Source organism: Chamaea fasciata, unplaced genomic scaffold (assembly GCF_029207755.1).
Source record: "Chamaea fasciata isolate MVZ Bird 193981 ecotype frontalis unplaced genomic scaffold, bChaFas1.0.hap1 SCAF_25, whole genome shotgun sequence".
NCBI lineage: Eukaryota > Metazoa > Chordata > Aves > Passeriformes > Sylviidae > Chamaea > Chamaea fasciata.
The window spans coordinates 2,386,723-2,408,571 of NW_027094110.1; the positions used below are offsets into that span (position 1 = coordinate 2,386,723).

Consider the following 21,849-nt stretch of genomic DNA (forward strand, 5'->3'; position numbering starts at 1 on the left):
TGGGGTGCCCCATCCCGCTGCGGATCCACTGCCCGGGGTGCGGTCCCGGTCGGGCGCGGGCGGCCGGGGGTCCCGGTTCGGGCGGGGCGCGGATCCGCTGGCCGGGTTCCGGAGCGGGTCCGCTCACGCCGGTGCGGATCGGGCACGGGTGCGGCGCCCGGGCCTCGGGCTGCGTGGGGTGCGGGTCCCGGTTGGAATGCGGATCCCCTGCCCCCGGTGGCGGTCCCAGTAGGATGCGGGTCCCGTTTCCGGTGCCGGTCCCGGTAGGATGCGGATCCCCTTCCCGGTGCCGGTCCTGGTGGGATGCGAATCCCGGTAGGATGCGGGTCCCTGCCCCCGGTGCCGGTGGGATGCGGGTCCCGGTAGGATGCGGGTCCCTGCCCCCGGTGCCGGTGGGATGGGGGTCCCTGCCCCCGGTGCCGGTGGGATGCGGGTGCCGGTAGGATGCCGTCCCTGCCCCCGGTGCGGGCGCTGCCGCGGCTGCCGGGGAGGCGGGCGGGAGGCGGGCCGGTGACTCATGGCTTCCCAACGGCGGCGGCTCCTCCCCGCGGCCGCCGGCCCCGCGCAGCCCCCGGCGGCACATGGGCCGCGGCTCCGGCAGCGCGGAGCTGGCCATGGCCGCACCGCCCGCCCGCTGCCCCGACTGCCCGCGGCCGGAGCGGGGGGGCGGCGGCGGGACCCCCGCCGTGCCGCACCTCGGCATTGCGGTGGACGAGGGGGACGTGCTGCCCGGGGCGCTGCGGATCGTGCGGCAGCTCAGACCCGCCTGGGAGCCGGCCACGGTGAAGACCAAGGTACGGGGCGGGGGACGACCCTGAGCCGGCACCCCGAGAACCGGCAGCCGCTGCCCCGCGGGGATGGCGCGGTGGGGCTGCGGAGCCCGGCTGGGGTGGGGTTGTGGGGTCGGCGTGAGGGGGCTGCGGGGCTCGCCCCGGTGGGGTGTGGGGTCAGCTCAAGGGGGGCTGCGAGGCTCACGCTGGGGGGCTGTAGGGTGTGCCCCAGAGGGGTTGTGGGGCTCAGCCTATAGGGCTGTAGGGTCTGTCCTTAGGGGCGTTGTAGGGTTCAGCCTGCAGGGCTATAGGGTCTGTCCTAGGGAAGCTGTGGGGCTCAGCCGGGGGGCTATAGGGTCTGTCCTAGGGGAGTTGTGGGGCTCAGCCGGGGGGCTATAGGGTCTGTCCTTGGGGGTTGTGGGGCTCAGCGTGGGGGCTATAGGGTCTGCCCCATGGGGGTTGTGGAGCTCAGCCTATAGGGCTATAGGGTCTGCCCCATGGGGGTTGTGGGGCTCAGCCTATAGGGCTATAGGGTCTGCCCCATGGGGGTTGTAGAGCTCAGCCTATAGGGCTATAGGGTCTGCCCCATGGGGGTTGTGGAGCTCACCCTATAGGGCTATAGGGTCTGCCCCATGGGGGTTGTGGGGCTCAGCCTATAGGGCTATAGGGTCTGCCCCATGGGGGTTGTGGGGCTCAGCCTATAGGGCTATAGGGTCCATCCTAGGGGGACTATGGGGTTCAACCCGGGGGGCAGCAGGATCTGTTCGAGGGAGGATGTAGGGCTCACCCAAGGGGGGCTGTGGGGTTCACCACGGGGGGCTCCAGGACGTGCCCCAGAGGATGTGACACCCTGTCCCCCCCCACCCCTGGGTCTCCCCTCTGCGCTCTCGGGGGTCCATCATCTGTGACACCCCCATGGCACACCCCCCACGAGGTTCAGGGACCCCTGGGGTGCTCACCCAGCGGTGGCTTTTGGGGACAAAAGTGTCCCCGGGCTGCCCGCAGGAGTGGCCGCTCCCGGGTGCCGCTCTTGTTTGGGATTTTTTGTCCGCTCCCACATCTCCCGGGCTGCGTGGGCTGAGCCCCAGCTCAGGTGGGAGCCGGACACCAGATCCGGGCTCCCGGCACGGGGCAGGGCTGGGCTGTGCGGGGCTGCCAGGGCTTTGCTGGGCTGGCGTGGGAATCCCTGTCCCCCTCGTGCCTGCCCTGGGGTGACACAGGTGACACAGGTGACACGGGCTGGTGGCCCCGGCGCCGGGCAGCGGAGCGTGCAGGGGCCGGCGCTGCGTGCCCTTAAACGTCTGCACGTGAGGCAGTGTCCCCTCCGAAAGGCACACGCGCTTCCCGTCATTAAAAATGTATTAATAGCCAAGTGTAATTAAATACAAGGAGCTGCAGGAAAAGCCGCCTGAAAGGGCAGATGGCAGCGGGCAGGAAGCTGGGAGTTGGAGTTTGCAGGGGCAGGAAATGTCGAGCTGTGCTCGGTGCTTGTGTGCAGGGACCCCCCGGCTCTGCGGGATCCAGGCTCCGCAGGGGTCAGCGTTCAACGGCAGCTCGGGTGTGTGCGTGTGTTTTTAATTTAAAAAAAAAAAAAAAAAGAAAAAGGGAAAAAACCCACTTAGGAGCTGAGGGAAAACCCTCCCGTTGCGTTTCCCTCGGCTGCTTTCCCTCCTCCCCGCGTTTTCCCCTGGCGGGAGCCGCTGGGGATGGGATGGAGCGGGCCGGGGGCCTCAGCTGGTTCCCATTAGCGATCCCATTCCCCTGCCCGCTGCCCTGGAGCTCTGCCCTGTTCCCAGCACCTCGCTGGGGCTGTACCAGCCTGTGCCAGTGGCACGGGAAAAAACCCTCCCGGAGCTGAGGAACACGGCAAGGAGGATCTGGAGGCTGCTGGGGCTGCCCCGAGCTCCAGGCTGTGCCCGCTTCCCAGAGCTCCTGCTCCTCATCCCTGAGGAATGTCCGAGCCAGCCACCCACCCACGCTCCCAGGGAATCACAAATTTCTCCATCCCTCCATCCCTCCATCCCTCCATCCCTCCATCCCTCCATCCCTCCATCCCTCCATCCCTCCATCCCTCCATCCCTCCATCCCTCCATCCCTCCATCCCTCAGCCAGAGATAAGGGTGGTGGCTCCGCGGAGCCGAAGCCCTGCGAGGATTCCGGCAGGGTTGGTTGGACGTTTTGAGCCCAGATCTGGCAACAAGTTGCCCTGCTGGGGCTGGGGGTGCCGAGGCACGGAGGTGTTTTGGGAATGCTGAGGGATTCTCCCAGCAGGTGCAGCGCCGGGAGTTGGATTTTGCTGTTTCACACCTCCCCGGCGCTTTGGCAAAGTTCACGGAGTTTGACTCCTTCCCTCTGTCCCTGCTGTCACCCGGCTGCAGGAGGGATTTGGGGCGACGATTTGGGGTGGCTGCGGCCTGGAAACACAGGGAACGTCCCCCGAGCAGCCCCAGCCGATCCCTGGGAGCCGGCGGAGCTGCCAGCCCCAAACCCTGCGGGTCACCGAGGCACCACGTGTGCGTCTCCAGAGCTTGGTGGCCTGGAATTCGGGGCGGGATAAGGCTCAGTAATCCCGTTAAACCTGCTGGAAAGGGCTGCCCGGGCTGTGGGGCAGCAAAACAGAGCAACACACCAGGATTTCACTCGATGTGGAGCCTGCGGCCCGCCCAGGTGTGGCCGATGGTGACACCTGCACGGACGGGATGTGACACTTCTGCTGCCCCTGGCAGGACAGGAGGAGGGAAGAGCTGAGCCCCGTGGTGAAACCCAGATTATCAGCTCGGGGAAAAGCAGCTTGAGAAGGTTCAGCAGCAGCCCCTGAGGATGAGGCAGCTGCCTTGCCCTGCTCGCCCCAAATCCAGCTGTGGGATGGGGCTGCCAGCCCCGTGTGACTTGGAGGATCCCATTCCAGAGCCCGGAGTCTCCCTCGGGAGGCTGCTCCGGGAGGCCTATATATAGGAAGTCTATAGGGGAGCGTGGGTTGCTGAGTGGGATGTCTAAAATTATCCGTCCCATCCCTCTCCCCCCTCCTGCTCCAGCTCCCCGATCCCACAGGGATGAGGGAATCATTCCAGGGGGAGCCACGGCTCCCAGGAGTGCTCAGCTTGGAGCTGAACATCCATCCCACAGTGTGGGGAGAAATGGGGCAGGGATTTCCTGTGGGGTCACAAAGCCCTAAACCCCCTCGGTGCCCTGCAAGTGCCCAAAATCCCGGTGGGATGAAGGAATCATTCCAAGGGGAACTGGCATGGGGGACCCTGGGGGTGATTTCCCGTGGGGTGGCACATCCCCAAACCCCCTCGGTGCCCTGGAAGTTCCCGAAATCCCGGCGGGACGGGGCTCGGAGCCCGGCGCAGGCGGCAGCAGCCGCGGCATGTGCGCGGGCAGGCGGCCAAGGCGGAGCGCCGGGAGAACAAAACTCCCTTTCCATCTGCGAGGAGCCGTCAGAGCGCTGACACGGGATGTCCCCGGCAGCGACGTCCCCGCCTATCAGCGCCCCGGCCCGCGGGGAGGGTCGGAGGAGGGGACGGGGCGGTGGTGTTTGCTCCGGGCTTGTTTTCCGCCTCCGTGGGTGGTTTATTTATTTATTATTTCTTTTTAATTCCCTGCCAATTCACCCTGATTTTGTTGGTTTTTTTTTTTTTTTCCCCCTCCTCCCCCGGGAGCGATTCCCGGGGCTGCTCCCTGTGCCAAACATGCTGCTGGCACATCCGAGCTGTCCCTGAGATATCCCTGAGCCGTTCTGTGCCAGTGAGGCACGAAAGAAACATGAGAGACTCCAAATATTTCAGAAGGCAAAGCTTTTATTGCCTAATTCTTGCCACCTTTCATAAGGTGTTCCCATGGCAGACTTAACATGGTCAGTGAACAGGAACAACACCTCTCTGATCCCATGGGTTAAACCGGACAAACAGCAAAGCACCTGGAGAAAGATCGTTTGGAGAAAGGAGAGTTGTTGGCCAGGGTTGTTTTGAGAAGAAGCTTCCTTGAGAATTTTTTTCCTTGGGGAAAAAAAAGTTAGCAGCTGCTAGCGGGCTAAAAAATCTCTCAGGCCCAGAAACGTCGGGCCCACACGCTGTTCCAGGTGAAAAATCACAGGATTTCCACCCAAACCACAGAGCCCTGAGCCTCGAGTCTTTGCAAACTCCTGTCACCTCCCCCAGGACTTGTCCTGGCTGTGCTGCCCTGCTCATTTTCCTCATTTTTGCCATCACCATGAAGTTTTTCCTTGGGTGGGAAGAGGCCAGGGGGGTTCCTTTCCCCCATTCCTGCCATCACCACGAGGTTTTTCCCCGGGTGGGAAGAGGCCAGGGTGGGTTCTGCCAGCAGACAGACACAAAAATCAAGACACTTACACCGTCAGTGCAGAAAAGAAGGAAGTTTATTTGGGGATTCTGACTTTATGTAGGATTGAGGGATGAGGTTGACACTTCTCTGAGCCCGCTGGCCAACCCAGAAGCCCATCAGTTTGTGAATGGACGATTTGCAAAACATCACTCCTTGTTCACGTTACAATGCCGGAGAAAACTCCGGTACAGAACGTAAAGAGCAGGGAGCTGAAAAATCCAGGGCGACAGGGTTCCCCCACTCCCAGCCGGCACTCCGGGTGTCACCTCCGGCCCTCTTTGTCCCCTCCCAGCTCTTCACTGACGGCATCACCAACAAGCTGGTGGCCTGCTACAGGGACGAGGGCATGGGGGACGCGCTGCTGGTCCGCGTGTACGGCAGGAAAACCGAGCTGCTGGTGGACAGGGAGACGGAGCTGAGGAATTTCCAGGTGCTGCGAGCCCACGGCTGCGCCCCTGACCTCTACTGCGCCTTCCAGAACGGCCTCTGCTACCAATTCCTGCCGGGAATCGCCCTGGGGCCGCACCACGTGCGGGATCCTCACATCTTCAGGTGGGTGCGACTTCCCCTGGGGGTTTTCCGGGGAAAATCCATGATTTTTTGGGGGATTTGTTCTGTTTTTCCAGCTCTCCCCTCGCTGCCATGGGTGGGGGACGTTGGTGCGCCCAGCCCTGGGTGGTTTATTTATTTATAAATAAAAATATAATTTATATTTATAAAAATCATATTTATATTATATTATATTATATTATATTATATTATATTATATTATATTATATTATATTATATATTAATTATTATTCTAAATAAATACCTGGGTGGTGTCGGGGGATAAACTGGGAAAAACTTCAGCCAATTTGTTAAAATCACTCGATTTCTGAAGCGTCAGGTTTTGGTGAACAGAGGGTGTTTTTTTTCCTGGGAAGCTGGAATAAAAGTTTTCTAGGAACCTGGAATAAAGGTTTTTCTGGGAGCCTGGAATAAAGGTTTTCTGGGAAGCTGGAATTTCTTGGGAAAAGCACAGTTTAGGCCTGGATTTGCCCTGGAAACGTGAACTCTGAAACCCTTCAGAGGCTGATCCCTGCCATGGAGTGGGGGGTCAGCTGTGCTCACCCCGTGTTTCAAGCAGGATTTTCAGGACATCCCAAAGCTCCTTTGGGGGGATTTCAGGGCGGGATTTCGAGGCTTTGGGATCACCTCTGACCCCTCTGCTGTGTCTCCAGGCTGGTGGCCCGGGAGATGGCCCGAGTCCACGCCATCCACGCCAACGGGAGCCTGCCCAGGCCCATCCTGTGGCAGAAGCTGCGCAAATACCTCAGCCTGGTGAAGAGCGAGCTCAGCCCAAAGGTATCCGACCCCAGGTAAAGGCAGAGGGATCCCCCAGAGCCGGGCTCTGCCTCGGGCACCCCCTGCACACACAGCTCCGGGGCTGGGCAGGACCAGGGGGCACAGCCCTGGATCCCAGGTGAAGCCTCTGCGGGGATTTGGGGAGGATTTCAGTTTTTCTGGAGCTCTGGGCACAGCCCTGGATCCCAGGTGAAGCCTTTGTGGGGTTTTGGGGCTGGATCCACTGCTGGATCCCTCTCAGAGCCTCAGGAGCAGTTCCAGCCCCTTCCTGCTGCCAATTTAGGGGGGATTTCAGCTTTTTTGGAGCTCTGGGCACAGCCCTGGATCCCAGGTGAAGCCTCTGTGGGGATTTAGGGCTGGATCCACTGGTGGATCCCCCCAGGAGCAGCTCCAGCCCCTTCCTGCTGTCAGTTGGGGCAGGATTTCAGCTTTTTTTGGAGCTCTGGGCACAGCCCTGGATCCCAGGTGAAGTCTCTGCAGGGATTTGGGGCTGGATCCACTGGTGGATCCCCCCAGGAGCCCCAGGAGCAGCTCCAGCCCCTTCCTGCTGTCAGTTGGGGCAGGATTTCAGCTTTTTTTGGAGCTCTGGGCACAGCCCTGGATCCCAGGTGAAGTCTCTGCAGGGATTTGGGGTTGGATCCTCTGCTGGATTCCCCCAGGAGCCCCAGGATCAGCTCCAACCCCTTCCTGCTGCGTTTGGGAGGGAATTTGAGCTCTTTTGGAGCTCTGGGATGTGTCTGTGCAGCATCCAGGCAGGATCCAGCCGGAGCCACAGCCTCCCACTGCTGCAACAATCCTCCTCCTCCTCCTCCTCCTCCCGGGAGTTTAAGCCTAGAATAAGCCCGAGCTCAATCCCAGCTGAGCTGACGATACATCCCAGAAATTCAAACTCTCAGTTCTCGCTCCCAAACCATTTTTTGGGGGGCGGCAGGTGAGTGTTGGGGTGGCGGGGAAGGCTTTGGGCAGCCCCAAGGGGCGGAGGAGGTGAACGACCCCCGCGGCGGGACAATCATTAACCCGGGACAGGAGCCAGCCGCGCTCCGCTCGCCCGCGGGCAGACTTTACCCAACCAATTAGGCAATCATTAACGAGCTCTCTCCTTGGAAAGCCGCGCTCCTGAGGGCCCCGAGTGAGCCCAAAGCATCCCCAACGCCCCGCCGGGTGGGTTTGGGGGGTTTTTGGGGACAAGGATGCGCTGAGGCTGAGGTGTGGTGTCTGCCTGGGCACCAAACCTGGCCCCCTCCCCAAAAACAGCCTCGGTAGCCCCGTTTTGCGGCATTGATGGGATCGTTTGTAAGGCACGAGGGGGACGTCGGGGAAATTCTACCCCTGAGACCCCAGGGAAGAGCAACTCTGCTCCTGTAGCCCCAGGGAAGCACTGGAAGCCGGGGGAATTCTGCCCCTGAGCCTCAGGGAAATGCTGGAAACTGGGGAAATTCTGCCCCCGGGCCCCCAGGGAAGAGCAGTTCTGTCCCTGAGCCCCCAGCGAAGCGCTGGACACCAGGGAAACGCCGCCCCCGAGCCCCCGGGGAGTCTCCCCGAGAGCAGCGGCGATGCCACCACCCTGTCCCCTCTGTCCCCTGGCCAGGTTCCCACCCCGTCCCTTCTGTCCCCTCTGTCCCCTGGCCAGGCTCCCACCCTGTCCCCTCTGTCCCCCTGGCCAGGCTCCCACCCTGTCCCCTCTGTCCCCTGGCCAGGTTCCCACCCCGTCCCCTCTGTCCCCTCTGTCCCCTCTGTCCCCTCTGTCCCCTGGCCAGGCTCCCACCCTGTCCCCTCTGTCCCCCTGGCCAGGCTCCCACCCTGTCCCCTCTGTCCCCTGGCCATGCTCCCACCCTGTCCCCTCTGTCCCCTCTGTCCCCTCTGTCCCCTGGGCAGGCTCCCACCCTGTCCCCTCTGTCCCCTCTGTCCCCTCTGTCCCCTGGGCAGGCTCCCACCCTGTCCCCTCTGTCCCCTCTGTCCCCTGGCCAGGCTCCCACCCTGTCCCCTCTGTCCCCTCTGTCCCCTCTGTCCCCTGGGCAGGCTCCCACCCTGTCCCCTCTGTCCCCTCTGTCCCCTGGCCAGGCTCCCACCCTGTCCCCTCTGTCCCCTCTGTCCCCTCTGTCCCCTGGGCAGGCTCCCACCCTGTCCCCTCTGTCCCCTGGGCAGGCTCCCACCCTGTCCCCTCTGTCCCTGTGGCCAGGCTCCCACCCTGTCCCCTCTGTCCCCTGGGCAGGCTCCCACCCTGTCCCCTCTGTCCCCGTGTCCAGGCTCCCGCAGGACGTGCCCGGCCCCGAGGCACTGGAGCAGGAGCTGGCCTGGATGGAGGAGACGCTGCCGCAGCTGGGCTCGCCCGTGGTGCTGTGCCACAACGACCTGCTGTGCAAGAACATCATCTACGACGGGACACGGGGTCCGTGTGTCCCCTGGGGTGTCCCCCGGGGGTGTCACCTCTGTGTCCCCCCCCTCCTGACAGCCCCGTTTGTCCCCGCAGAGCACGTTCGGTTCATCGACTACGAGTACACGGGGTACAACTACCAGGCCTTCGACATCGGGAACCACTTCAACGAGTTCGCAGGTCGGGGTGGGAAATGGGATCCATCCTGTTGGGATGGGAAATGGGATCCTCTGGAGTGGGAATGGGATCCTCAGGGGTGGGAATGGGATCCTCTGGGGTGGGAAATGGGATCCTCTGGGGCGGGAATGGGATCCTCTGGGGCAGAAGATGGGATCCATCCTGTTGGGATGGGAAATGGGATCCTCTGGGGTGGGAAATGGGATCCTCTGGGGTGGGAATGGGATCCTCAGGGGTGGGAATGGGATCCTCTGGGGTGGGTAATGGGATCCTCTGGGGTGGGAAATGGGATCCTCTGGGGCGGGAGATGGGATCCTATGTGGGATCCAGAGGGCTCCCCCAGCCCTGGCCTGGGGTGTCCCCATCCCTGGGGTAGAGGAGTGGAATCCCCGGTCTTGGGGTGGAGATGGGTCTTCCTGTTGCTGGGCTAGAGGAGGGAGTTTTGTCCCCAGCCCTGGGATGGGACGTGGGGTCTCTTCGTTGCCGAGGGAGTTGAGTCCCCAGTCTCGGGATGGGCAATGGGCTTTTCCTGTTACTGGGATGGAGGAGGGAGCTTTATTCCAGCCCCATGCTGGGAAATGGGGTCTTTTCATCCCTGGGTTGGAGGAGGGAGTCGAATCCTCAGCTCCAAAGTGGGGAATGGGATGTCCCTGTAACCGGGGGTGGAGGAGGGAGTGTTATCCCAGTCTTGGGGTGGGACACGGGGCTGTCCTGAGGCCTCCTGATCCCTGAGGATGGAGGAGGGAGCCGAAACCCCAATCCCGTGATGGGAAATGGGATCTCCCCAGCCCTGGGGACGGAGGAGGGAGCCGCACCCCAAATCCTACAGCAGGAACTGGGGCTGCCCGTGCTCAGAGCGGGGGCTCTGCTGCTTTGGGGCACCTGGCTGCCGTTCCTGGCTCCTCACCTGCCGGCCAGATCCTTGGTTTGTGCCTGGGGGGGGTTGTGCTCTCCTCGCTTTGCCGTGGAGACTCCAATCCCTCCGTGTCCCCTCTGTGTCCCCCCCCGTGTCCCCCTGACCCCCCAGGTGTGAAGGAGGTGGATTATGGCCTCTACCCCAGCAAGGAGACGCAGCTGCAGTGGCTGCACTCCTACCTGCAGGCCTACAAGGAGCTCACCCAGGGGCACCCAGGTGACACCCAGGTGTCCCAGGAGGAGCTGGAAACTCTCTACGTGCAAGTGAACAAGTTCTCCTTGGTGAGTGCTGGGGCTGGGAGGAGCCGGCCTCGCTCCAGGGCTGGGAGCACAACCCAGGGGATGAGTTTTCTGCTCTGCTCTCGGGCTTCCAGCTGGCCTGGCGGGGATGGGGCTGCAGGTGCCAGCTCGGGGGCTCAGGGACATCGGGGACAGGCTGTCCCAGGGGCCTGGCAGTGCCTGGCGAGGTCACGGGGGTGTGTTGGGGACGGCGTGTGTCCGACAGCCGTGGCCTTGGGCAGCTCTTCAGAGGGGTCGGGCACGGCCGGGCGTGAGGAAATCCTCTGTGGTGACTGCCAGCGGCGGCCCCGGCCGGTTTTCTGGAAATTTCAGGTGAAATCTCCTCTGTTTTCCTGGCTGGAGCTGCCGGGAGGGTGGGAGCCCGTGTTCAGCATCCTCCCTGCTGCCAACCCTGGCTCCAGGCGGGAGCAGCCTCTGGAGGGCACAGAAATCCCCGTGTGGGCCAGCCCTGTCCCTGTCCTGTCCTTGTCACAGCCCCGGGCACTCTGGGCCCAGCCAGGAGAGGCAGGAGTGTTCCCGTGCCACGGGGCCGCTCCCTGATCCGTGTTCTGCCCCTTGCAGGCATCCCATTTCCTCTGGGCCTGCTGGGGCCTGATCCAGGATAAATACTCGACCATAGACTTTAATTTCTTAAGGTGAGGCCACCGCGCTGGCTCCCGGGGGGAAATGAGAGGAGCAGGAGGATCCCGGTGGTCCCTGGGGAGGATCCCGGGGAGGATCCTGGGGAGGATCGTGGGGAGGATCCCAGCAGTCCCCGGGGAGAATCCTGGAGAGGATCCCAGGGGAGGATTCCAGGGAGGATCCCGGCAGTCCCTGGCGACACGAGTGGCTCCGAGCTGTCCCTTCTCTCCCGGCAGATATGCAAAGTTAAGGTTTAAACAATACTTCAAGATGAAGCCGGTGGTCACAGCCCTGCAGGTCCCCAAGTAGGAGCCACCCCCAGCTCTTCTGTCCTGGCCCCTTGCCCGGCCCAGCCGGGGGCCAGGGCCGCTCCTGCCGGTGACAGGGGGGACAGGAGGAGCCACCACCGCTGCCGGGAGAGCCTGGACACCCCCAAACTGGACCACGAGATGCTGGAGAGGACCACAGCCCACGCCAGGAAGCCTCACCATCGCCTTAAGGCCGAGCCGCGCTCGGCCCCGGTGCCCGGCGGGTCCGTGCCCTGCTGGCACCGCTGCTGCTGCTGCTGCTGCTGCGGGGGCTGGCACCGCCCCGCTGTCCCTGTGCTGTCCCCGAGGAGGGACACGCCGCCACCCCGCCCCGCTGTCCCTGTGCTGTCCCCGAGGAGGGACACGCCGCCACCCCGCCCCGCTGTCCCTGTGCTGTCCCCGAGGAGGGACACGCCGCCACCCCGCCCCGCTGTCCCTGTGCTGTCCCCGAGGAGGGACACGCCGCCACCCCGCCCCGCTGTCCCTGTGCTGTCCCCGAGGAGGGACACGCCACCACCCTGCCCCGCTGTCCCCAGGGAGGGACATGCCGTCCCCCCCTGTCTGCTCAGGAGCCCCCAGAGCTGCCCGGTCACTTCGCTGTGCCCTCTGTCCCCTCCTGCCCTGCTGGCTGTCACCGGGGTGTCACCCCCAAACCTGGTGACCCCAGGCACGGGATCCTTCTCCAGGAGGGGCTGGAGCTGCGGGGAAAGGGGCAGCCGTGAGCCGCGAGGGTCTGGCACCAGTGGGGTGCTGCTGGTGGGCACTGGGTGCCTGTCCCCACTGCGCTCTGCGTGTCCCCACCGCTGCCCCTGCCTGTCCCCACTGTCCCCTTTAGCTTGGTGGCTTCCCCTGCACACCCAGCTCTGCCTTCACCCTCTCCTCCAGGGTCAGGGAGGTCCCGGGGGGTCGGTCCTGCCTGTCCCCACCCCTGTCCCACCCCCCAGAGCCCTGTGCCCCTGCCCTGGCTGTGGGGACAAGGTGACTGTCCCTTGTCTGGGACCAGGGACCACCCCCAGAGCCCTGTGCCCCTGCCCTGGCTGTGGGGACAAGGTGACTGTCCCTTGTCTGGTCACGGGGACCACCCCCAGAGCCCTGTGCCCCTGCCCTGGCTGTGGGGACAAGGTGACTGTCCCTTGTCTGGGACCAGCGCTGCTGGCGCATCCGTGGGGTTTTTTTGTTGTGAAATAAAAGCTGCTGGTAGCTGGGATTTAGGGGTGGTGGGTCCGGGGGGGGCTGTGCTGGAGCAGGGGCAGCACCCCCGGGGTCTGGGGGATGCTCCTGTCCCTCCTGTACCTGGAGATGTCCCCATCCAACCCTCGCCCCCCCAGTCTGGTGCAGCCCAGGCCCCACTCTGCGCTCCAAAAAAAGTCAATTTTATTGTGCCAAGGGACGGGGAGGGACGATTGTGAAGAGGGATGTGAAACATCCAGGTTAAGTTACTCGTCTGTCTTCTTAACAAAATAAAGCTCTATCTATATTTACAATCTTTAAAAACGAAACGGAACGACAACAACAGAAAGAGAGAACGAATGGAGGAGGGACAGGAAGGGCCGCGGCTGTGGGGAGGGGACACATCTGCCCCCAGCCCCTCTGCAGCACAGCCCGCCCCGGAGCCGGGACCCCTCCCCAGGGACCCGGCGCAGGGAGCTGGGAATAAATAAAGCGCTGCCGAAGGGCAGGAGAGGAGCCAGGGGCCGGCTGGGCTGGGGGCAGGCGGGATGTCCCCTGGGATAAAGGATGTCCCCTCGGCGGTGTCCCCGGCACCAGGCTGCTGATGCTGCTGAGCTTCAGATCCCCACCCCGGGTTGGGGACAGGGGGACAAGGGGACAGAGGGTGGTGCCAGCTTTTTGCAGCCTCGAGACCGGGTGGCCGTGCCTCCTGCAGTGTCCCCGTCATGGTGACAGTCCCCGTGGTGTTCCCAGCACTGTCGCTGTCCCTGCAGTGCCCCAATTCTGTCACTGTCCCCCTGGTGTCCCCAGGATGGTGACAGTCCCCGCGATGTCCCCAGCGCTGTCACTGTCCCCGCGGTGTCCCGGGCTCGGGGCCTGTTCCCGGCTGCTGCCACAGGGAGGTGCCGGAGCCCCGCGCACGGAACGACACCGGGGGACACGGGCAGGCGGAGAGCGGGTGTGCACAGCTGGGCACGGCACTCACACACACACACACACACACTGCGTGTGCACAGCTGGAAAGCACACACACACCTGGACACCACACACACACTCCCGGACACTGCACATGCACACCTGGACAGCACACACACTCCCGGACACTGCACATGCACACCTGGACACCACACACACTCCCGGACACCACACGCACACCTGGACATTGCCCACACTCCTGGACACTGTGTGTGCACACCCAGACACTGCACACGCACACACCTGGACCCTGTGTTTGCACACCTGGACATTCCACATGCACACCTGAACTGTGCACACAGCCCTGGACACTGCACACACACCTGAATATGACACGTGCGCACCTGGACACTGCACACACACCCCTGGACACTGCACAAATGCACCTGAAAAACACACGTGCACACCTGGACACTGCCCACACCCCCCTGGACACCGCATGTGCACACCTGCACACTGTACACACACATCTGGACACCCCAGACTCTCACCTGGACGCCCCTCCAGCACAGCTACGCCACACCCCAACCCCCCCCGGAACGGGCTCTGACCGGAGCAAGTTCATTTTTCCTAAGAATTGATTTTTTTCCCCCAACAGCCATTTTCTCTCCCTCTCTCTCACCGTGCAGGGCTCAGGTGGAGCCCGAGCTCCAGGGACAGGTGCCCAGGGACAGCCGGGCACGTCCCCCGCCCCGAGCAGGGGCTGGCAGGGCAGGAACAGCCCCCGCTTTGTTCCCAAAGTGGGCCAGAGCTGCCGGGAGCACAAAGGGCCCCGAGGAGCCCTTGGCCGGAGCCGGGGCCAGGCTGGAGCTAAAATTGGCTCCGTGGGAATTCGCTGGCAGGCTCCAAAGACCGAGCGGGGAGGTCACACCAGGATAGAGGAGGGACGAGCGTGTCCCCACTCCGTGTCCCCATCCCGTGTCCCCACTCCTTGCCCAGCAGGTGAGGCTCTCCGGGACCCGCAGGTGCTGCAGGGCTGGGAGACGCTCTGGAGGTTCCCTGCACCCTCAGGGGATGCCAGCGCAGCAGCGCCGTGTCACCAAACCTCCAGGCTCGGTGGCCTCAGCTCCGTGTGCCACCACAGCGAGGCCAAGCCAAGTCCGTGCCGCCCACAGCTCCAGGTGCCCACCCTGGTGGCACCCCCCTCTGCTGTGGCCGAGTCCCGTCCCACCGGGACACTCCCGGCGGTGGCAGCCGGCCCCGCCACCCCCCGCGCTGTCCCCCCGAGTCCCCTCAGTCCGTCAGCACCACCAGCTCGCCGTCGCTCTTGTCCTCGCCCTCCGAGTCCTCGTCCTCGCTGTAGCGGTACATGTCCCCCTCGGCCGCCGAGTGCCCGTCGTCCCCGGCGTCCCCGTCCTTGAGGCTGCGGGTGTTGACGATGACGGGCATGGCGGGGTCCACGCCGCGGGGCAGGTAATGCTCCAGGAGGGGCGGGGGCAGCTGCACGCCCACGGGCCGCGGGTACAGCACGTCCGAGGAGCTGGGGGGCACCTGGCTGCCCTGCGGCCTGTGGGACACGGGGGGCGGGCGCTGAGAGGGGCGGCCGGGGGACACGGGGTGTCCCTCAGCCACCCCAGGGGAGGGACAGTCTGTGGGCACAAACCCTATGATGACCAGGCGAGTCCCCACCCATGGTGACCAGCTGAGTCCCCACCCATGTCACCAGGTGAGCCCCCACCAATGTCACCAGGTGAGTCCCTACCTGTGGTGACCAGGTGAGCCCTCACCCGTGTCACCAGGTGAGGCCCCACCCATGTCACCAGATGAACGCCCACCTGTGTCACCAGGTGAACACTCAACCCATGGGACACCAGGTGGGCACAAACCCCATGTCACCAGATGAACACCCCCCCCTGCCACCAGGTGAATACCCCCCTCATGTCACCAGGTGAACACCTCCCATGCCACCACGTGACCCCCACCCATGTCACCAGGTGAACACCCATGTCACCAGGTGGAGCACCTGTGCCACCAGATGAACACCCACCCATGTCCCCAGGTGAACACCCCCCATGCCACCAGGTGACCCCCCCCCAGCGCCACCCCTCAGAGCCCCGCGGGGGGCAGGTCGCAGGGCGTGTCCCTTATCAATTACCCTATCAAATATCCCTGCCTGGCGTCCTGGCGCCGGTTCCTCATCAGTGCCTTGTACTCGCCCACGCGCAGCCGCTTGCCCTCCACGATGCAGGTGCGCTTGGGCCGCGGCTTGTACTTGTAGTCCGGGTACTTCTCCAGGTGCTGCCGGCTCAGCCGCGCCTGCTCCTCGTAGTACGGCTGCTTCTCCTGGTTGGACATGGATTTCCAGCGGGATCCTGCGTGGGGAAGGAGCAGAGCGTCCTCGCACCTCGCCTGAGCCGAGGGAGTCGTGGCTGGGATGAGCCCAGCCTGAGAGTCGTTGGTGATTAATGGTGATTAATGCTGGTTGGTTGATTAACGAGTGAGTGCTGGTAATTAATGTTGGGCCTTGTGGGAATGGCACCTGGATTTGCAGCTGCGCTGGTGGGAGCCACGTGGTGCTGCCGGGTTCTGCCAGAAGGTCGGGAACAGCTTCCCTGACTTTCCCTGGGCATTTCCAGGGATCCATCCCCTCATTCTCTGACCTTCCCCCCCCGGACCCATCCCCTCATTCCCTGACTTTTCCCAGGCACCTCCAGGGATCCATCCCCTCAGGTTTCCTGACCTTCCCTAGGTCAGGGAGGTCCCTCTGTGGTGATTCAGAGAAGCCCCTGCCCCAAGATCTTGTTCCCGCCCCTCCAGGGGATGCAGAGGGGATCCCCTGCCCCGGGATTTTATTCCCACCCCTCCAGGGGATGCAGAGGGGATCCCCTGCCCCGGGATTTTATTCCCACCCCTCCAGGGGATGCAGAGGGGATCCCCTGCCCCGGGATTTTATTCCCACCCCTCCAGGGGATGCAGAGGGGATCCCCTGCCCCAGGGTCTCACCCAGGATCTTGCTGATGCTGGAGTTGTGCATGTCGGGGAAGGCCTGCAGGATCTTCCTGCGCTCGTCCTTGGCCCACACCATGAAGGCGTTCATGGGCCGCTTGATGTGGTTGTTGTTCCTGGACTCGGGGAAGTGCCGGGAGCCTGCGAGGGACACCCGGGATGAGGCAGGAGGTGGAGGATGGGGCAGACCTGGGCTCCCCACCAAGCTCCCCTCCATCCTCACCGTCCATCTCACAGCCCAGCAGAGCCTCGTCCAGCCGGTGCCCGGGGGTCTCCTCCATCCGCTCCTTCACCGGCGAGGAATCCATCCCGACGTGTTCCTGCAGGACAGCCCGGTCAGGAGCCACCCCCAGCCAGGGGACAGCTGTGGCTGGTGGCACTGGGGTGCCAGAGGGGACGGTGAGCGGGCAGAGTGACCCTCACCTTGCGGTAGGGGCTGCTCAGGGAGCCCTCCATGGCGGCGCCGTGGCCGTGCAGCAGCTGCCGCGCGTCGTGGATGGCTTTGGTGATGGCATCGCCCTCTCCCAGGAATCCTGGCGGGACACGGGCACTCCTCAGTGCCAGGGGCCACCCCACTGACCCCCCAGACCACCCACCCCTACAGGCGCCCATCAGTGCCAGTGGTCACACCACTGACCCCCCAGACCACCCACCACTACAGGCACCCCTCAGTGCCAGGGGTCACCCCACTGACCCCCCAGGCCACCCACCCCTACAGGCACCCATCAGTGCCAGGGGTCACACCACTGACCCCCCAGACCACCCACCCCTACGGGCACCCCTCAGTGCCAGGGGTCACTCCACTGACCCCCCAGACCACCCACCACTACGGGCACCCCTCAGTGCCAGGGGTCACACCACTGACCCCCCAGACCACCCACCACTACAGGCGCCCATCAGTGCCAGTGGTCACTCCACTGACCATTCACAGCACTGACCCTCACAGGCACCCATCAGTGCCAGGGGTCACCCTACTGACCACTCATAGCACCCACTCCCACGGGCACCCATCAGTGCCAGTGGTCACTCTGCTGACCATCACAGCACCCACCCCAATGTGCATCCATCAGTGCCAGTGGTCACTCTGCTGACCATCACAGCACCCACCCCAATGTGCATCCATCAGTGCCAGTGGTCACTCTGCTGACCATCACAGCACCCACCCCAATGTGCATCCATCAGTGCCAGTGGTCACCCTACTGACCACTCACAGCACCCATCAGTGCCAGCGGTCACTCTGCTGACCCTCCAGACCACCCACTGCCACGGACACCCATCAGTGCCCATGGTCACCCCACTGACCACTGACAGCACCCACAGGCACCCATCAGTGCCAGTGGTCACTCCACTGACCATTCACAGCACCCACCTCTATGGGCACCCATCAATGCCAGCGGTCACCCCACTGACCACTCACAGCACCCATCAATGCCAGGGGTCACCCCGCTGACCCCCCGCAGCAGTGACCCCACGCTGACCATCACAGCTCTGCCCTGCGTGGTGGCACAGCCCAGGTGTCCCCCCAGGGTCATGTCACCTGTCCCCTGAAAACCCCGAAGGGGACTGGGGAACCCACCCAGAGGGAGGCTGGAGGGGCTGGGCTGCAGCTCCCTGCTGGCCCCGTGGCTCGGCGTCAGCGACTGGCAGCCGCCCATCTTCAAACTGGGCGAACTGGAGGCACTGGGGAGCTCGGGACCTTTGGGTTTGGCCGTCAGGTTCAGCGGCTGCGAGGTCTCCTGGGCAGGAGGGAGGGATGGAGGGTGAGGAGTTGGCCCCAGACCCCCAGCCTGGGATTAAGAGGGGTTTTTTGGGGCAGTACCAGGATTTGGATGAGGTTTTTGGGGCTGTACCAAGGTTTAGAGGGGTTTTGGGGGCTGTACCAGGGTTTGGAGAGGGATTTTGGGGCTGTACCAGGGTTTGGAGGGGTTTGGGGGCACTCTATCAGTGGTTGAAGGGGGATTTGTGGGCTGTACCAGGGTTTAAGGGATTTTGGGGGCTGTACCAGGGTTCAAAGGGCAAATTTGGGGCTGTACCAGGGGTTGAAGGGGCTGTATCTGGGGTTGGAGTTGGTTTTTGGGGCTGTACCTGGGGTTTTAGGGGCTGTACCAGGGCCTGGAGGAGGATTTTGGGGCTGTACCTGGGGTTTTAGGGGCTGTACCTGGACCTGGAGGAGGATTTTGGGGCTGTCCCTGGGGTTTTAGGGGCTGTACCTGGACCTGGAGGAGGATTTTGGGGCTGTACCTGGGGTTTTAGGGGCTGTACCTGCATCTGGAGGTGTCCCGGGCCCGCGGGTCTCTTCAGCGTGGGAGGAGGGGGGCTGTGCAGGAGCTGCACCGGGTAATCCACTGCGGGGGCAGAGGGGACAGCGGTTGGGGACACCAGGGACACGGCTGGGGGGGGTGGGGGGACGAGGCCACCCTGCAGGGACCCCCAAATCACCTGGTTTGCAGGGGATGGGCTGGATGGGCAGTGCCAGCTGGGACTCGGGGGACACCGGGAGGGGCTGGTGGCCGGGGGTGAAGGCGGGGATCATCACGTAGGGCATGTTCACCTGCTGGGGGGGACACAGGGGACACCAGATCAGCGCTGAGCGGCGGTGCCACCCCCGCCGAGGGGACAGCAGGACACGGCGAAGGGGACGGCGTCCCCTGCCTTTACCTGGATCTGCTGCTGCAGGAGGTTGATCTTGTGCTGCTGCTGGATGAGCTGCTGCTGCTGCTTGGCGATCTGGGGACGGGGACACGTTGGTGACATCGAGGACCTGACCACCCACTAAAAAAATGGGGGGCGGGGGGTCCCCCCAGGGCTGTGGGGAGGGAAGGAGGAGGGGCTGAGCTGCCCCTGAGCCACCTGGAGGGACACAAGGGCTGGCAGGGACCCGTCACCCCCGCCCCGGGTGTGACAGCGGCGTCACCCCTGCCCCCGGGACAGGAAACATCGGCGCCCAAGGAGCAGGTGAGCACAGGCAGCAGGGACCTGGGGTGGTCACTTCCTACCGAGGAGCTCAATCCCCATCTCCATCCACCCCTGGCCCTCCCAGCTCCAAGGGAGGGAAGGTTTTGGGGTGGGAACAGGAAACAGGACCCCAAAACCCCCTCCCTGCCCCTCCTGGTGCTGCGACCCCAAAGGGATCCCAGCGGCACGGACACTTAAACCCAATAATAACTGCTTGAAGTCCCCAATGCGGACTTCATTAACCAATTACAGGGGTACTAACCGATGGACCAGGGGCTGAAGGGGGTTTCTGGGGCTGGACCGGGGTTTGGAGGGATTTTGGGGGCTGTACCAGGGGCTGAAGGTGTTTTTGGGGCTGTACCAGGGGTTTTTGGGGCTGGGCCAGGGTTTGGATGGGTTTTGGGGGCTGTACCAGGGTTTGGATGGGTTTTGGGGGCTGTACCAGGGGCTGAAGGTGTTTTTGGGGCTGTACCAGCCGTTTTTGGGGCTGGGCTAGGGTTTGGATGGGTTTTGGGGCTGTACCAGGGTTTGGAGGGATTTTGGGGGCTGTACCAGGGGCTGAAGGCGTTTGGGGGGCTGTACCAGGGGTTTTTGGGGCTGGGCCAGGGTTTGGATGGGTTTTTGGGGCTGGGCCAGGGTTTGGATGGGTTTTGGGGGCTGTACCAGGGTTTGGATGGGTTTTGGGGGCTGTACCAGGGTTTGGATGGGTTTTGGGGGCTGTACCAGGGTTTGGATGGGTTTTGGGGGCTGTACCAGGGGCTGAAGGTGTTTTTGGGACTGTACCAGCCATTTTTGGGGCTGTACCAGCCGTTTTTGGGGCTGGGCTAGGGTTTGGATGGGTTTTGGGGCTGTTCCAGGGTTTGGAGGGATTTTGGGGGCTGTACCAGGGGCTGAAGGTGTTTTTGGGGCTGTACCAGCCGTTTTTGGGGCTGGGCCAGGGTTTGGATGGGTTTTGGGGCTGTACCAGGGTTTGGATGGGTTTTGGGGGCTGTACCAGGGGCTGAAGGTGTTTTTGGGGCTGTACCAGCCGTTTTTGGGGCTGGGCCAGGGTTTGGAAGGGTTCTGGGGCTGTACCAAGCCCACGGAGAAGGAGGAAGAAGAAGAAGGACTTAGCCAACGCCTTAAACCCTCCATCTTACTCCACGTGTCACAACACAGCGAAATCCTCAAACTCCAACTTCCCAGATTCCCGACAAGGTTCCCCACCTGCTCCTGCTGCTGCCGGGCCAGCTCCATCTGCTGCTGCTGCTTCTCGAAGAGCATGGTGGCCATGTTCTTCTGCTCCGAGTGCGCCGTCAGCAGCTGGTCCCGCAGCGTGGACAGCTGGTTGATCATCACCAGCAGCTGCAGCTCCTTCTCCGCCAGGCTCTCCTGGGTCCCTGTAAAGGGGGAAAAAAAAAAAAAAAAAGATAAAAAAATGAGGGTTTTTTTCAGGGAAAAAAAAACAAAACCCTGATGAGGGTCAGGGGGTTGGGAGCAGGGAGAGGGATGGAGGTGGTTTTGTTTATTCTCATTTCGTTTGACCGGGGAGGTCGGAGTCTTTGGGGTGGGCAGAGAAAATGCGAGGCAGGAGAAATCTCCTACGGCCACCAGTGCCACCACTGGGTGACCAGGGAGTGTCAGGTTTGGGAGGAATGGAAAGATCCCCACATACTCTGTGCAGTCAGAGGCTGCAGAGATGGTTTTTAGTGTTCTCCGTTGAACCCAGGGCGGGGAGGAAGGGAGGGAATGGGGTTGGGATGGAAAGCGCCAGCCCGGAGGATGCAAACAGATCCCAAACCCTCATGGATTTCCTTCCTCCCCTCACAGCACTTTGGGGGCTCATCCCACAAGCGGCAAAGCCCTGAAATTCCCACATTTCACCTTTTCCTGCCAAGAAAACCACTTGAAAAAGCCACAAATCCCCATGAAACGCGGACATTCCCCATGTCCCCTCCTGCTTTGGTGGGAAGCCGCCGTGTTCCCAGCCGGGATTCAGGAGGGAGGTGGGTGGAGGTGGATCCCACCTTTCACTTCCTTGGATTCAGCCGTGTTGTTCCGGCCCAGCAGCCGCTCTTTCCAGTCGCTGGACAGCAGCTTCTCGATGGTTGGCATCACTGGGGGACAGGGAGAAGAGGACAACCACGTGAGCACATCCCACGGCTTGTCCCATCCCACAGCTCTGGGAAGATCCTGAAGGGCAGGGAGAGGGATCCCAAGAGACCCTTTTTTGGGAACGTTTCCCACCTTCCTTCAGGTTCCTGTTGAAGTCCAGCTTCTCCTGGCCGCTCCCGGCCGGCTCGAAGGCGGAGCGCCGGGGCTCGGGGACGTCCCCGGGGGGAGAGCGGGATTCCTGCGGGACACAGAATGTCACCGTCACCGCCAGGGACACCCCCAGGATGGGACATCCCGGTCTGGCGGGATGCTGGGAGCTGGAGCACGCTCTGGCAGGAATTTTCTCCTGAATCCCATCATGCTGGGGATGCTGGAATATTCTCCCGTTCACCCATGGCTCCTCTGAGCTCCTTTCCGCTCTGAAGGAAGAGCAGAGAGAGGGAAAACCCGAGGACAGTGGGAAAGGGAGGCTGGAGGGATGCGGGACACCTGGAAGGGGCTGCGGGGGGTTCCACACCAAAGCTGGAGCCCCCAAACCCCAGGGGTGACCCCA

General features: G+C 63.0%; 2 protein-coding genes across 6 annotated transcripts in view; one reads left to right on the plus strand and one right to left on the minus strand.

Annotated features, from left to right (window-relative positions):
• The first annotated feature begins 566 nt into the window (after nt 1–566).
• ETNK2 (ethanolamine kinase 2) lies at nt 567–11,170 on the plus strand. 2 transcript variants are annotated; one of them, XM_066203818.1, is made up of 8 exons: nt 567–794; nt 5,407–5,666; nt 6,338–6,475; nt 8,708–8,850; nt 8,932–9,015; nt 10,040–10,209; nt 10,789–10,862; nt 11,085–11,170. In XM_066203818.1, exons 1-8 carry the CDS (start codon nt 582–584, stop codon nt 11,155–11,157), a joined length of 1,155 nt encoding a protein of 384 aa, XP_066059915.1. In that variant the 5' UTR covers nt 567–581; the 3' UTR covers nt 11,158–11,170. The 2 variants fall into 2 exon arrangements, with proteins under 2 accessions (XP_066059915.1, XP_066059914.1); XM_066203817.1 differs by lacking the exon at nt 10,789–10,862 and having other exon boundaries at nt 587–794; nt 11,085–11,164.
• Nucleotides 11,171–12,513: 1,343 nt separating this feature from the next.
• Nucleotides 12,514–21,849, minus strand: part of SOX13 (SRY-box transcription factor 13) — a 39,517-nt gene continuing 30,181 nt past the window's right edge. For 3 of the 4 annotated variants that reach the window (XM_066203816.1, XM_066203815.1, XM_066203813.1), the window contains 12 exons: nt 21,429–21,534; nt 21,209–21,298; nt 20,409–20,581; nt 18,906–18,974; nt 18,687–18,801; nt 18,510–18,592; nt 17,824–17,983; nt 16,671–16,780; nt 16,471–16,567; nt 16,245–16,388; nt 15,397–15,613; nt 12,514–14,808 (listed from right to left, as the gene is read on the minus strand). In XM_066203816.1, coding sequence (XP_066059913.1) covers nt 14,535–14,808; nt 15,397–15,613; nt 16,245–16,388; nt 16,471–16,567; nt 16,671–16,780; nt 17,824–17,983; nt 18,510–18,592; nt 18,687–18,801; nt 18,906–18,974; nt 20,409–20,581; nt 21,209–21,298; nt 21,429–21,534 — 1,638 coding nt within the window. In that variant the 3' untranslated portion in view covers nt 12,514–14,534. The remainder of the gene's footprint in view (nt 14,809–15,396; nt 15,614–16,244; nt 16,389–16,470; nt 16,568–16,670; nt 16,781–17,823; nt 17,984–18,509; nt 18,593–18,686; nt 18,802–18,905; nt 18,975–20,408; nt 20,582–21,208; nt 21,299–21,428; nt 21,535–21,849) is intronic. The other variant, XM_066203814.1, reaches the window with a different exon arrangement.

Bases quoted from the DNA above. Each gene is read 5' to 3' on its own strand.
- ETNK2 (XM_066203818.1), top strand. From the start codon at position 582: ATGGGCCGCGGCTCCGGCAGCGCGGAGCTGGCCATGGCCGCACCGCCC. The intron at 795-5,406 runs GTACGGGGCGGG...GTCCCCTCCCAG, and splicing joins CGGCCACGGTGAAGACCAAG to CTCTTCACTGACGGCATCAC. The intron at 6,476-8,707 runs GTAAAGGCAGAG...CCCCGTGTCCAG, and splicing joins CCAAAGGTATCCGACCCCAG to GCTCCCGCAGGACGTGCCCG.